Source organism: Mesitornis unicolor, unplaced genomic scaffold (assembly GCF_000695765.1).
Source record: "Mesitornis unicolor isolate BGI_N332 unplaced genomic scaffold, ASM69576v1 scaffold26525, whole genome shotgun sequence".
Lineage (NCBI taxonomy): Eukaryota > Metazoa > Chordata > Aves > Mesitornithiformes > Mesitornithidae > Mesitornis > Mesitornis unicolor.
Genome location: NW_010183931.1, coordinates 1,271 through 14,735, shown reverse-complemented (window position 1 = coordinate 14,735; position 13,465 = coordinate 1,271). Strand labels below are relative to the sequence as shown.

Genomic DNA, 13,465 nt, shown 5'->3' with positions numbered 1-13,465 from the left:
TGAGCACTAAAGGCACAAATAAGGCTGTTCATTCTGACATAGCTAGGAAATCAATTTCTTATTACATTGCCTTGTTTACTTGGAACCCTTAGCATACCGGCAGAGATTAAAGAACTATAGCCAGTAGATAGCTTCCAATTTAAATGAAGCAGTTAGTTAAATAATTTCACATAATCATAGAAAGATTTAGGCCAGAAGATACCTCTCGATGTCTCTAGTTCAACCTGTTCATCCCTAACTGCCCTTCTCCCTGCCCTCCTAACTGCAAAGCCAGGCCGCTCAGGGACTTCATCAGGTGACTTCTGATAATCTCCAAGGATGGTGATTTGCCAACCTCTCTGGGCCACTATTCCAGTGGTCTGGGGAGCAATTTTCCTTAAATACAGTCAGAATTTCTTTTGTTGCAACTTGTGCCCATTGCCTGTCATTGTCTTTTATTGCTGTGTCCCACTGAGAATAGTCCTCATATTCTTTGTAACTTCCTCTTGGGTAGTAAATTCCCTGAGCTTTATCTTACCATTTGCCTTTTGCACTGTGCTCTTGTATAGTCCAAGCCACTGGCTGAGTCAGCCCTTAAGAGGATCAGCTGGACCTTGTACTTTGCCAATGAGTGTTTGAGAGTTTGGGGTAGTGAACAGGCATCATGAACGACTAGCCTAGGCATGCTGCCTCCTCTAACAGGGTAAGCTGAACAGTGTGCAGAATACATAGGATTTAAAATTCTCTCTGTCGGCTGGAAGTTAAGACCCAGCCATAGCTACCAGCAGTCAGGAGCAGGGATAGTACCCATGCCTTCCCTCCTCAGTGTCTCCCAGAAAGAGGACGACAAGGTCCTTGACAGGGATATTGCTTGAGCTTTCAGACACAGCAAGTGTAGCTGAATACTGAATGACAGGTTAAACCTTAAGGGTTTAGACTATAACTTCCAGTGAGAGCAGTGAAAACCTTTTCCCTATATTGCTGCATCTGTAGTGCCCAGTGGACAGCTGGACACTACCACCAGGGAAGGTTTGAAGAGAAGCTACAGCTTTCTGTGTAGCTTGGGAGGGAAGAAAGAAAGGTCCAGCATTGTCAGACTTCTCTTTTGTCGTCTCAGTCTTTTTGCTACCTGCAGTGCAGACAGAGAACTAAAGCACTGAACAACTTAACAATGTGCACACTTGAAGGTAGAAACAGACACTAGTGCAGAAACAGACACTGATACTTAAAGAGGTTCTGTTATACCAGATGTCTTATAATGTTGCCCACTTTTTGCTGCCTCATCTGACCTTTCTTTGGGGCCCAGAGCTTTCAGAAATACCCTCTCCAATGTGATTCAAACAACATAGAAAGGATCATCTCTACTTTCAGGCTTAACAGTTTAAAAACAGACGAATGAAGGATGCAGTGGTCTTCATATGTTGCATGTACATATACAGGGTTTTTGATAGTACCTGCTTCACATTTCGGCAGCTTTGTTCCCATCTCTTTGTTGACCCATTGTCCACTGGCTGAGCACTGATACACCGCTTGGAAAACACAAGGAAAAAGGAGTGCCATAAGGATACAATCGAGATGAAGAGATGATAAGTAGCATTACTGCATAAGATGATGTATTAACCTTCTCATTTCCAAAGCAAGAACAGATTGGTAAACATTGCTGAGATCTCCCTAGAAGTCACACAACCACACCAGGATGCTTCTGCCCCTATTTTGGAGAAACGTCATCTAATAGATTTCTTGAGTCCTTTACTTCTCCACCAGAAACATGTGCCAGATGTGACCAGAATCTCCTTGGTTCACACACCAGGCAAATGGAGAGAGGACTTGCTAATGCTTTTAAGGCCAACAGCCCTTGTACAGACATTATTAGTGTGTGAACACAAGGGCAACACAAAACTACTGCCTGCAATCACACACCAATAAGAACTTTTTCCCAGTCTTGAACCGATGGGATATAATCCCAGCCCCATGATGATGCCAGTAGCATTTCTTAGGCCTCTGATCAAAGAAATAAGATTGTGTAGCAGAGGCAATGCTTACCATCATCTTTCATTTTTAGGGTATAGTAAGGTGCATCACATTGATACCGGATAGCAGCTTTGTACAGAGGCTCATGAAGATCGGAGACGTATGTGAACTGAGCATTGTCAATAGTAATAGGATCACCACAGTTCACAGCTGTAGAGAAGAAAGAAACATTTCCAAATATAATCAAAGGACTGTCCTCACCAACAATATGGTTATTCTGTATGATGAGGAACCACTCAGCTCCTCTGGTCCCTATACAGTCATCAACACTCCCTTCCCCTGTCCCTTCAGCATGCTCACATCCCAGTCCTTCAGTGTACTCCTAATCTGGAGATACAGTGGATCTAGACCCTAAAGGTTTCATTGCAGTCTGCTCCCCACAGTACAGAGACGGGTCACTTACGAACACAGCTGAAATGGGAGTTAGTCCATTCGCCGTTGTCCTGACAGATGGAGTGAAAAGTCAAGATGCTGTCTCGTTGCTAGGGAAAAGAACACACGACCCGTGTAAGCCACTGGCCATGAAATGCATCTGACAGAGGCACTCCAGTGCAGGGTCCTCAAAATGCTGCAGCGGCTGGAAGAAGTTTCCACTTATTACAGCTGTGGTGAAAACTTTGAGTCCCCAGAGGTGCTTAGGAAACCTGATGGAAAAAGGCATCAGGAAGCTGCCAAGTGAGCCAGAGAGGATATGTGGGGTTTTTATGTAACTTACCCTCACAATTTCATAGCCTTCCACACAGGTCACCTTCACACTGTCCTTTAAGATATACCTGTCCTTCTTTGGGTCAATAACTGAGTTGGGGATGACAGTCGGGGGACAGGTTATAGCTTTGAAGAGATAGGAGGAAATCAGTTATTAACTCGTTCCAAATTTAATTTCCTTCCAGCTCCCAACTTCTTTCTCCCCAGTGATTATTCTCCCTAGCAAACAGGCATCCCCTGCTCACTCAACACCAGCAGCTGTAAGCACGTTAACATGTTGTTGTACCATGAATCTGACTTGGGACAAGCTCTCTTCCTAACTCAGCAGCAGAGGGAATGCTTTGCCAAGTGTTTACTCACGATCCCCATAGTAGCGTATTTTCCAGCCTTTGTGCTGCACTGCATGGTCTGTCCGGAAGATTATGTCTAGAATGTTGTTCTTAGTTTTTATTTCAGGAGGACCTGGGAATTTGCTGCCACAGTAGGGACCAAAACGCTGCTTTCCAGAGACAAGCTGAGAAAACAACAAAAAAGAAGAAATGAGAAATACCAAATGTATTCAGAGAGAGAGAGATTCCCAAGAATTTTAAAAGGCAACATAGTTGAAAATAAAGTTAAGCAGTCAGAGAGGCTTCTGAATATGAGATTGAAGGGAGATCCAGAGCTTCCTGACTCCCTCCCTAAGTCCCACACCTACCGTTAAGCTGTCGTGGCAACTCCCTCCGGGGCTGGCCGGTTCCACATCGAAGTCCCCGCTGTGTATGGTCAACACCACGAAGTAACCTGGCCTCAGAGCCACTCGGTACTCACACCGTGAGTTCTCTGGGTACTGGTTGGGATAGTTGGGGCTGGCAATCTCCCCTGATAGCTCAGTGAAGACGCTTCCACTGCAGTTCACTAGGATTAAGGAAGGACACAGGTAGAATTCAGAGGGGAAGTGGTGCAAGGCTGACAAGCTTTCCCTCTTCCACTACTTCTCCAGTATTCCCAGTCACCTGCATTAATCATGTCACAACATTGCATCTTTTCAAGAAACTGATGCCAAGGCCACTCTATATTCAATTAGCCAAGGACTTTAGCTTCTAGTGGTCTGAGCCATTTTGCACTCTTGTCCACCCTTTGGACAACTTCCTGGTATCCTCAGTGTGACAGAGCAGCTTCAGCACGTATCTAATTTTGCTTGGTCTTGCTTAATTTCTCTTAGTGTCCTCTCTTTCTCTATCCATCTTTCTTTTTACCTTCCACCTGTGAATTAGGGCCCCTTCCCTCATGCTCAAAGCCCACTTTCAACATGCACCATTTGTGACTTCTCAATTATTTTTATTCAAGCCAAGCAGCCCCTTGGCCATTTTTGTGTCTTCATTGAACTGCCCTGTTTTGCCAGAGATTAAAAGGTTCACAGATAGCAGCATGCTAAGAAGAGTCTCCATCACAGTCTTTAGAGAAGGTCATTTAATCATTTCTTAATTCTCTTGACACGAAAAGGAAGAATGTTAAGAATATGTTAATAGAAATTCCTAGAATCATGGTCTACTTCCAGTTCAGGTTTGCACTGGGATGTTCTTTTCTCCAAAATATACTTATCACAACTAGTTGAGAAGGTTGCTAGAGAAGGTATTCCATGTACAACATCTCACTTGACCACAGCTCTTACCTCCACATGTTTTTTTATCCTCATAGAGGAAATAATCTGGTGGACACGTACAGAAGTAACCTCCAATATAATTATTACAGTAATGACTGCAAGGTTCCTCCACAAAATCTGTGCACTCATCCAAGTCTGCAAGCATGAAAAGATGAATCAGCCAAGATTAGGAGAGGGCCCTAAGGGCAGAAGGAAGATGAAAAAAGCAAGACAACACTTGTGGACAACAAGGAAAAGTTATCTCTAAGACAGCATTTAGACTGGCCATATTGGAAAGCAGTTCAGTCTGCTGGGATCTCTTTTGAATAAGGCATTCTTGTAAGGAAAACCCTTGTGTCAGCTTCCCCCACCCTGCCACCAGCCTGGACACTACAGAGATTCAGAGGGGGCTGTTTCAACCTTACCCACTGCAACATAGTAGGCCGCAAAACCAGTGAAACGGTCCTCATTGGAGAAGTCCGACTGGAAGCTCATAGTGAGGGTGTTATAAGGGATGTGAAATTCCTCCACAATCGAGGAGCCAGGGACACGAGGTTTCTTCCGCCCACAAAGCACACCTTCAATGTGGCCACCAGCCAGGATCTGCAGAAGAATGCAGAGAGGTCTCATCTCATTACTGGAGTATGTGTAGCTACCAACACTTGAGCCTTTCAGCTTACAGGTGGCTAACCAAAGTCTCCTAAACTGCATGCATTTCTCATGACATTCTGGTAATGCTCCCAGGGCATAGCTATGATGCATAGCTTGCAGGAGGGACCAAGGCTGCTGTGTCATCCACCGAGCTGGCCAAGGATGGAAGACAGCCAACCAAGGTACAGCTGAACAGAAGCCCTAGGCAACCAGTTTCATGGCATTTGTAAGATGCTTGAGGAGTGTTCCCTCCTACTGACTTCTCAGCTGTGAAAGATCCATCTTCATTTCTCAGATACAAATTAATCCAGAAAGTTCTCTGTTAACATCCTTCCCTCAGGCCCATTCGTACAAAAAATGAGCACCGTGGTTCAGAATAGCTAAACCAACCACTGTTGGTCTGCAGAGCAGTCTAACAGGTTCATCAGTTTGTTGCAAAAGGACACCTTATTGCAGCTTGTAGCAGAGCACCTCCATCCTACTGTCCCACCTTGGTCCTTCTACATGGTCTCCTTCTGGTCCTGCACCTGATCTTATTGCCCCTTTTCACACATAGTTGTTGCAGGATAGGATGCTCTTGTTTTTGTGTTTGCGTGGAAATGCTTGATCTTCTGGGTGTTGTGAGACAACATGGAGCAGAGCTACTGGGTCTCTAAGTTTTAAGAAAGCCATGATGCATAGGTCATAGAAAACTGTGGTGCAATGGACCATGGCACTTTATCTGAGCGCTCACTATCCATACATAGATCACTTGATTGTTTTTAACCTTCATCATTTCCAATCAATTTCTAATTACATTACATCATCTCTACTCACTCATGGATTAATTCTGAATAATTCTGGGGACTGAAAATCAATGTCCTGAGAATATGGTCCTTTTATACCTACAGTTCACTGGCTGAGAATGTGTCTTGCAATAGGGAGGTGTCCATGTGGCTAAGAAGGGGGAGCGTGGCACAGATGGGACACTTAGTGGGCAGACAATACTCCTGTGTTTATGAGGCAAACTTAAATCAATTTAGTGACTGTGACTGCAGATACACTCAGTCATTTGGGCTTCTTGGAGCTCAGGACAGGAAGGACACGTCTACCTCCTCTTCCAGCCCTGAGCTTTGAACACAGCTTTGCTGTCCTGTACTCTAACCTGCCTTCTCATCTTTTTCTCTCCTGAGGACAGGTACAGTACCTTCACAGAGTCATATTCACAGTTCTGCGATGATTCAAGATCCATATGTGTGAAATAAAGGTGAATGCCATATCCAGAAGGGACCTGGATTTCCCAAGATTTCTGCACATCATTGGGATACACCTGGGGATAATTGGGTGACAAGATCTCACCATACATGGAGGCTGCATCAGCCCAGACAGGGAGACAGAAGAAAAGGTACCTGAGAAAAGAGGGAGGAAGATGACATTGCAGTAGTCTCTGTCCACATACGCACCCAGTTCCTAGTGAAAAAGGTAGTCTTTGTCTGTACATAGAATGCAGCATAGCTTCTGGCTTTGCAGTTTTAATGAACAGCACTGTGGCTCTGTGGGGCTTGTCTTTCTCCTTTAGCCTTTCACACAGAAGAAGTACAACCTCAGTCATGCTCTCTGCTCCTCTCCAGCTCTATAGGAGCTGGAAGTGGTGCAGGAGTTGAACAGAAGTGTCTTAAGTGCTACTCCCTACTTCACTGCCTTTCTCTGGAGGCTACTTGGGCTATAGATGCATTCAGATTTGAGAATCAGTACAGTAATACAGGAAAAACACTTAATTTATAAAATGAAATTCTTAATAAACTTGAGTTCCCCTTGGAGATTCAGTAACTCACCACATCTGGAAAAAGCAGATCTTCTGTTCTGAAAACTTTCAGGAATTGGACTTTGGAGTTATGGTCTGGGACAAAAAACAGCGTGAATGATTAATGTTGCCTGTGCTTCTGCATGTCTGCGAGGCAGGTCAAAGACCCTAGCACTCCAGCTTGTGGAGAATACGCCAATGATTCGCCTCAAAAGCAAGTTTATATCTCTGTTCCTTCCTGCATACGTCAATGCCAAGCATCAAGAAGGGATGCTAGGCTACATACTGACAAAACAGAGAGATTATCTCTATCTTGGTACTCACTCATGTTCTCCCTTTATGACCATCAGTGTCTCCAAACATCATACTGGTCCACAGCAAATTAAAACAGAAAGTACCTCCCCCCGAAGTACCCAATTCATTCTTCCCAGCACCCCAAAAATTATGCTAAGACCCTTGGACTGGGGAGCAGCTTGTCCTGACTCTTCCAGCTGTCAGACAATGATGCTCAGAAATATTTTCCTTTCCCATTTCTAATGTTTGCAATATTTACCTTCTCTCCCTAGTTCGTGTTTGGTTTTCTTCTCTCTTCCTTTCTCTTTTCTCTCTTTCTCTTTTGCTTTATTCCTTCCTGTTCACACCCTCCTCCAGACATACCCCAAGGCTGGGGTCTGGGGATAAGGCCTCAAATTCGCAATATCACAGCACCCTCTGCCTGTGGGATGCGGCTTCCCAGCCTCCCCCCCCCGGGGGTGAGGTGCTGGGCTTGCCAGCCCTGGCAGGACAGGCAACTTCCAGAAGGAGTTGCACAATCCTGTTGGCTCAGGGGAGCACACAGATCTAGTCTGAATCAGGCATTTTCGGGAAATCAGATGATTTTTGGGAAAAGGGAGGGGAACAGAGTTTTTCAGCTGCCTGCCCTCTCCATTTCTTCCCCCTCCCTTTTAAAAGCTAGGAACAAAGTCCAAAGGGTGTAGAAAAGGAGAAGTCCATGTGAGAACTGGTCCAATGCTTTTGCACAGAGAAAAAATGTGTGGTTTGCCAGAGTCCAGTCTGTTGCTGCAACCAACAGGGCCGCTGCCACTGCTCCTCATCAGATGCTCCAGAGACCTCATTTTAGGGGACAAAAAAGGGCAAGATAGTGGGTTCTTCAATATTGTGCCTCTCTGAGGCTACCCACAGGAGTGAGAGAGCATTGTTTTGCTGGTTTTTGTTACAGAAACACTCCTGCAGGTAAGAACTTGACTAAGAACTCATAACTGCCTCTTTATTTACCAAGTGAGCTTCATGTAGGACCAACTGTTCATCAGACTTGGCTCTGGAGCAAGTTAGATCTAAGACCCTTACAAGAAGGAATTTCCAGACTTATGCCAGGTAGGGCCCTTAATCCAGCCAGTGCCCACAAGCCAAGACCAAAATACTACTGTACAAGCTAAAAGACCTGTCAGTAATACTCTAGAAAACCCCTCCTCCTGGCAAACCAGCTATATTAGGATGAGACAATAAATGAAAATTTAAAACTCTATTACAACAATCAGCACAGCATGCTCCAGAGCTTGTTTTGGCCAAGAAAATCACAATTCAAGTTTCAACAGGCAAAGTGTATTAGCAAAGCCTAGCTGAAAGCCTCCTCTATATTGTCAAGCAAGAGAAACACCTACAGATGAATCATAACTGACTTGACTGTAGTCAGGAGAAAGGCTTTACTTGAAGAACATTCATAGTCTGTTTTCTTTGTCAAACTGAGTATGGATAGAGAAAGAAAACAGCGTGTCATCTCACTTCTGATGTCTCTTGGAAGCACAGCATGATGCCTCTAACTGGAATTCTGAGAACCAGGAAAACAGTGATGAAAGATACACAACAAATCATAGGCAGATGTTTTCATCTCCAAACTGAGCAAAGACAAGACCCTGCTAGTGACTCTTGAAGTTACATTCATATTTTTAAATGGGCATGGCAGAAGTAAAATGAGTGTGGGCTGATATATTACACGTCATTACATTGCAAGGAAATTGTATATTTTCATATAAACCTGACTGAACTTGTCTGTAGCAGTGGTAAATTAATATGTGTGTGACTATTAATAATTTTTAGAATATGTATACCTATTATGCACCATTAATTAAGAAAAAGATTGCTGAAGTTAGTTAAATAAAAAGGTGATGGCATTTTATATGAGTGCAATCTGCATAATGCTAAATATTTATGCAGAGACCGGTGATGTGGATGTATATATTTATACTGAATACACATACAGCATTTGATTGCATTTGCCTAGTTCTGTATTCTTTTTACAATTCATAAGATGAAACAGCTAAGTAATACATTTTATGGTTCACTGAAACTATGTCAGAAATTATATTAAAAGAATAATTTAAAAGAGGCAAAATCATGCCATTAAGGTTAATAAACAATAACATTAAGGTTGCCAATGCAATATAATTCTGCTCAGAGGCACACTCATTCTCTTAAATTCCTAAATTACATGACCACATATTACTTTTCCCAAATTGCAGAAGACAAACCTTTTCTTAAGATGACTCAGAGCTGTAACCTTTCTGCCAGATGTTATGAAGAGCAGCAGTGTTCCGGTTTTCATAAAACTACCATCTAAAACAGGCTTGACTGGCATGTCTTCCCCCCAGGAAGCATTTCCCAGGTTCTTAAGAAAAGCCACACTTTCCCATCTGGAAACACTGAGTCATTGCACAAAGGGAGTAAATATTAAAAGAGAAAACATAACTTTAACTAAGCTAAATCAATCAGCAGGGAATCAAGGATATGCAAGTAGCAAGTGAAATGTCCTTGAGCCACCAAGACCTTGCCTGTTTCCCATTCTGCCAGCAAGAGGATTCAGTGGGTTTCTGGCATGCCACACTTCCCTGCCTAGCTCTCATGACCCAGTCCAGTTTTGTTGCCAGTGGCTAAACTCAAAGTCTTGGGTAAGCCCCAGGAAAACCTGACTGTATGCTGAACTGCTTGGTATAACCCATTGATTTTTACCTTCATGTACTGCACGAGGGGAATTTTCACCAGAGTCTGTTCACCTCCAGCTCTGAGGCTGAGTGCAAAGCTCCCACAGTCTCCCAGTAAAACCTGGGACTTAGGACCATTCTTCTTGGTGCACTGTACCACTCTGAGATGCCTGCTGCCTTCTGGACTCCCTCTACACCCCTTCATGGGGTGTAGCTTCAATCGTCCGTGACTGTTAAGTGTAGACAATGCTTTCACAGGTGATGCATCACATTTCCTACAAAACAGAAGCCCTATAGATTTGTTTGCACCTAAGGCTTTTTTCCTGTGGGTGAGGGGCTCCCTCGGGGTGAAGAGCTCTGACTCACAGCTGGCAATATCCCACTGCGGGATAACTGGCATGGATTCTGTCTTGACCTTCCTACGAATTTCCATCTTCACTGCATGCATGACTTCACCAGTGGTGAACCAGTGGCTGAAGAGCAGCGATTTAAAGATTTCTGTCAGAGTGAAATGATCCTAAATACAGAATCACAGAATGGTAGGGGTTGGAAGGGACCTCTGAAGATCATTTAGTCCACCCCCCCTGTCAGAGCTGGATCACCTCGAGAAGATCACGCAGGAACACATCCAGGTGGGTTTTGAATGTCTCCAGAGAAGGAGACTCCACAACCTCTCTGGGCAGCCTGGTTCACCGCTTTGATACCTGCACAGTAAAGAATTTTTTCTTTATGTTTAAGTTGAACCTCCTGTGTTCCAGTTTGAGATCACTGCCCCTTGTCCTGTTGCTGGGTGCAACCAAGAAGGGTCTGGTCCCATCCTCCTGACATCCACTCTTTAGATATTGATAAGCATTAATGAAATCCCCCCAGTCTCCTCTTCTCCAGCCTAAACAAACTCAGCTCTCTCAGCCTCTCCTTATATGGGAGATGCTCCAGTCCCTTCATCATCTCAGTAGCTCTATGCTGGACTCTCTCCAGTCGTTCCTTGTCCTTCTTGACTTGGGGAGCCCAGAATTGGACACAATATTCCAGATGTGGCTTCACCAGGGCAGAGCAGAGGCAGGGATAACCTCCCTCAACCTACTGGCCACACTCTTCTTAATGCACCCCAGGATGCCACTGGCCTAGGGCACATTGCTGGCTCATGGTCATCATGCTGTCCACGAGGACCCCCAGGTCCCTTTCTGCTGTGCCACTCCCCAGCAGGTCAGTCCCCAACCTATACTGGTATATGGGGCTGTTCTTTCCCAGATGCAAGACTCTACACTTGCCCTTGTTGAATTTCATCAAGTTTCTCTCTGCCCAGCTCTCCAGCCCGTCCAGGTTACGCTGAACGGCAGCACAGCCTTCTCCCGGCGGCACCGAGAGGCGGCAGCAGAGACCGCCGGGCCCCGCAGAGCCGGCCGAGGCGGGGAGGCCCAGCTCTGGGAGGGAGGAAGGCTGTCCCGCCCGGCGCTCCCGGCGACAAAACGGATGTCACCGGGGTGGCAGTGCCTGCTGCTCCGCTTCCCGACCCGCCGTGTACCGGTCACGTCCCGTCCGAGCTCACCTGCCCTCAACAGGGGACGCGAACTACAGCTTCCAAATTTCGTATGGGGGCGGGGAACGAAGACAGCGATGTCTGAAATTCAGGCTCTGGCATCATATTTATTTGTGCAGTAATTTCCACACCGTGACATGAATTGTGAGTTGTTGTCAAGCCCAGTCCCTCCACATCTCAAACGTCCACCCAGTCCCAGCTTCCTCTGACACTCGGGTTTGTCATTCACCCACTCCTGACTCCCTTTCCCCCACAGGTTCTAAGGCTTCCTATTCATCCTTCTAACGAACACTTATTTTCATGTATTCCCTCTCTTCTTTTTTTTCAAGCAGTCGCCTTGTTCCCTCCCTACTCCATCTCTTGCTGGCGTTGTTTCTTTCCCCATCCTCTGTGTGCTCTTCCCTTGGCTCAGTGATTAACACCTGCAGACTTCAGTTAATTTTCATTTTATTTCAACTCTTGCTTTTCCAGCATCTTCCTCCTCCTTGTCAGTGTTCAACCCTAAAAGGCAGTCTTACCCTCTCCCCAGTTAGTCACTGTGCCCCCTAGCAGCCGGCTCCTCTCCCATGGCCATTTCAATCAGTACAGGCTCCTACGCCTGCCTGGGAGAAGATAATAATGAAATAACAATAATAATCAAAAGTAATGGTGCTCCGCATGATCTGAGTCTCAAAAAATGCTACTGTGCTTTGATCCAAAGTGGCTATCTGTCGTTTAATCTAAACAGGTCAAATATAGCAACATTGCAAGCAACTGAAAACAGTTGCAATGGAAACTGTGAGGCAATCTCAGGAGCCTATGCTGCTTCTGAAACCCTTATGTGGCAACAGTAAATTACAGAATTAAGTAAATCCAGAAGTTCATATACATTCTCGTTGTTTATGCACATAGCTAACTGACCACAAGTGTATTTAAATATTACAATATTTTTAACATTTATTTTACAAAGAGTGAACATTTCATGTAAGTTACTCTGTGCCCAAAAGGAGTGTTTCATGTTTTTTTCCCTGAGGTATTCCAAAACACAGAAGGACCTAGACTAGAAATTTGTCCAAACCAGCATACAGCCTCTAACCCTACCTTTTTCTGCAATCTTAGGTCAGAGTTGTGGATTGGCTCCTGGAGGTCTACAGGAGGACACCACTTTGGCTGTGGTGCAAAGTCATTTTTGCTGCTACAAACATGGTCTTCAAAACCAGGTGGAGTACCTTGCCTTTTTAAAAGCAGGAGGAGTCTGTGTCTGCCAGGAGACAGAAGTCTGCTTGGATGGGAGATGTACCAGCATAGGCAGAAAGCTAAGCCCAACGCTGTGAGCCCTTGTGGCAAGCCAAACACAGTACCAGTGGCCACAACAACAGTGGCATGGTTGGTGCGACCTACAAGTGCGAGGCCACTGCCCACAGAATCTAAGTAATCTGCATTTTCATGGAAAGGGGATAAGAAGGGAAGGGGAAGGATGAGGGGAGGGGAAGCCAGATGTAGAGGCTTAAGGAATGAGGCAAGCATCTGGTGATCATTCCCTGCTATATTCTCCCATTTTTGGCTATCTAAAGCTTAGAGTATACAGTATAGTCGAGCAGCATAGAGCCTTTAAGCGGTTGTAACCCCTGAAGAAGTGTTAAATCTGTGGGATAATTTAATTGTATCAAACACAGTAGGAAGCTTGATTGTGGAGTGGATTCCTTCAGTGGTGATGCCAACAGGCCTCTCCCACCTGGCTCTCCATTTTTGTAAAACTTCTACAAATGTAGAAGTTTGAGATGCCCATTCCTTGTCAAGCATGACTTGGGGAGGGACAGAGAGTCAGCATGACCTCCTTTACTTAGGAAACTGGCCTAAACACCATAAACACCCAATTAAACATGGAAATGACAGGTTGATATTCAGCCAGCCCTTTGACTTTGCAAAGTTTGGCTCACAGTGACCAGTTAGCGTGAACAAGTGCAGCAACCTATTTGTAAAGTCTAACCTGATGGAGTCAGTTATCCAGGAAGGCTTTTCAACCCCTATCAACCACGTTGGCCTGCCACTCTGCTCCTGACACTGCCTTCGAGGAACTTCTGAAGGTCAAGGCCAAGATCTTCTTCATGCACTTCCTTACTGCACTGATTACTCTTTGTTTCTAGTTTTCTCACCTTTTGTGAGCCTTAGGGCCTTGTCCAGGCTTCTTCTGC

At 45.0% G+C, this 13,465-nt stretch overlaps 1 protein-coding gene across 1 annotated transcript in view; it reads right to left on the bottom strand.

Annotated features, from left to right (window-relative positions):
- Nucleotides 1–6,859, bottom strand: part of C1S (complement component 1, s subcomponent) — an 8,298-nt gene extending 1,439 nt beyond the window's left edge. Inside the window, exons 1-10 of the mRNA XM_010184312.1 lie at nucleotides 6,805–6,859; nucleotides 6,177–6,378; nucleotides 4,765–4,942; nucleotides 4,370–4,495; nucleotides 3,413–3,612; nucleotides 3,076–3,229; nucleotides 2,726–2,841; nucleotides 2,414–2,492; nucleotides 2,023–2,160; nucleotides 1,434–1,508 (exon numbers count right to left, since the gene is read on the bottom strand). Of these exons, the coding sequence (XP_010182614.1) occupies nucleotides 1,434–1,508; nucleotides 2,023–2,160; nucleotides 2,414–2,492; nucleotides 2,726–2,841; nucleotides 3,076–3,229; nucleotides 3,413–3,612; nucleotides 4,370–4,495; nucleotides 4,765–4,942; nucleotides 6,177–6,378; nucleotides 6,805–6,809 (1,273 nt within the window). The 5' untranslated portion in view covers nucleotides 6,810–6,859. The remainder of the gene's footprint in view (nucleotides 1–1,433; nucleotides 1,509–2,022; nucleotides 2,161–2,413; nucleotides 2,493–2,725; nucleotides 2,842–3,075; nucleotides 3,230–3,412; nucleotides 3,613–4,369; nucleotides 4,496–4,764; nucleotides 4,943–6,176; nucleotides 6,379–6,804) is intronic.
- Nucleotides 6,860–13,465: the final 6,606 nt, after the last annotated feature.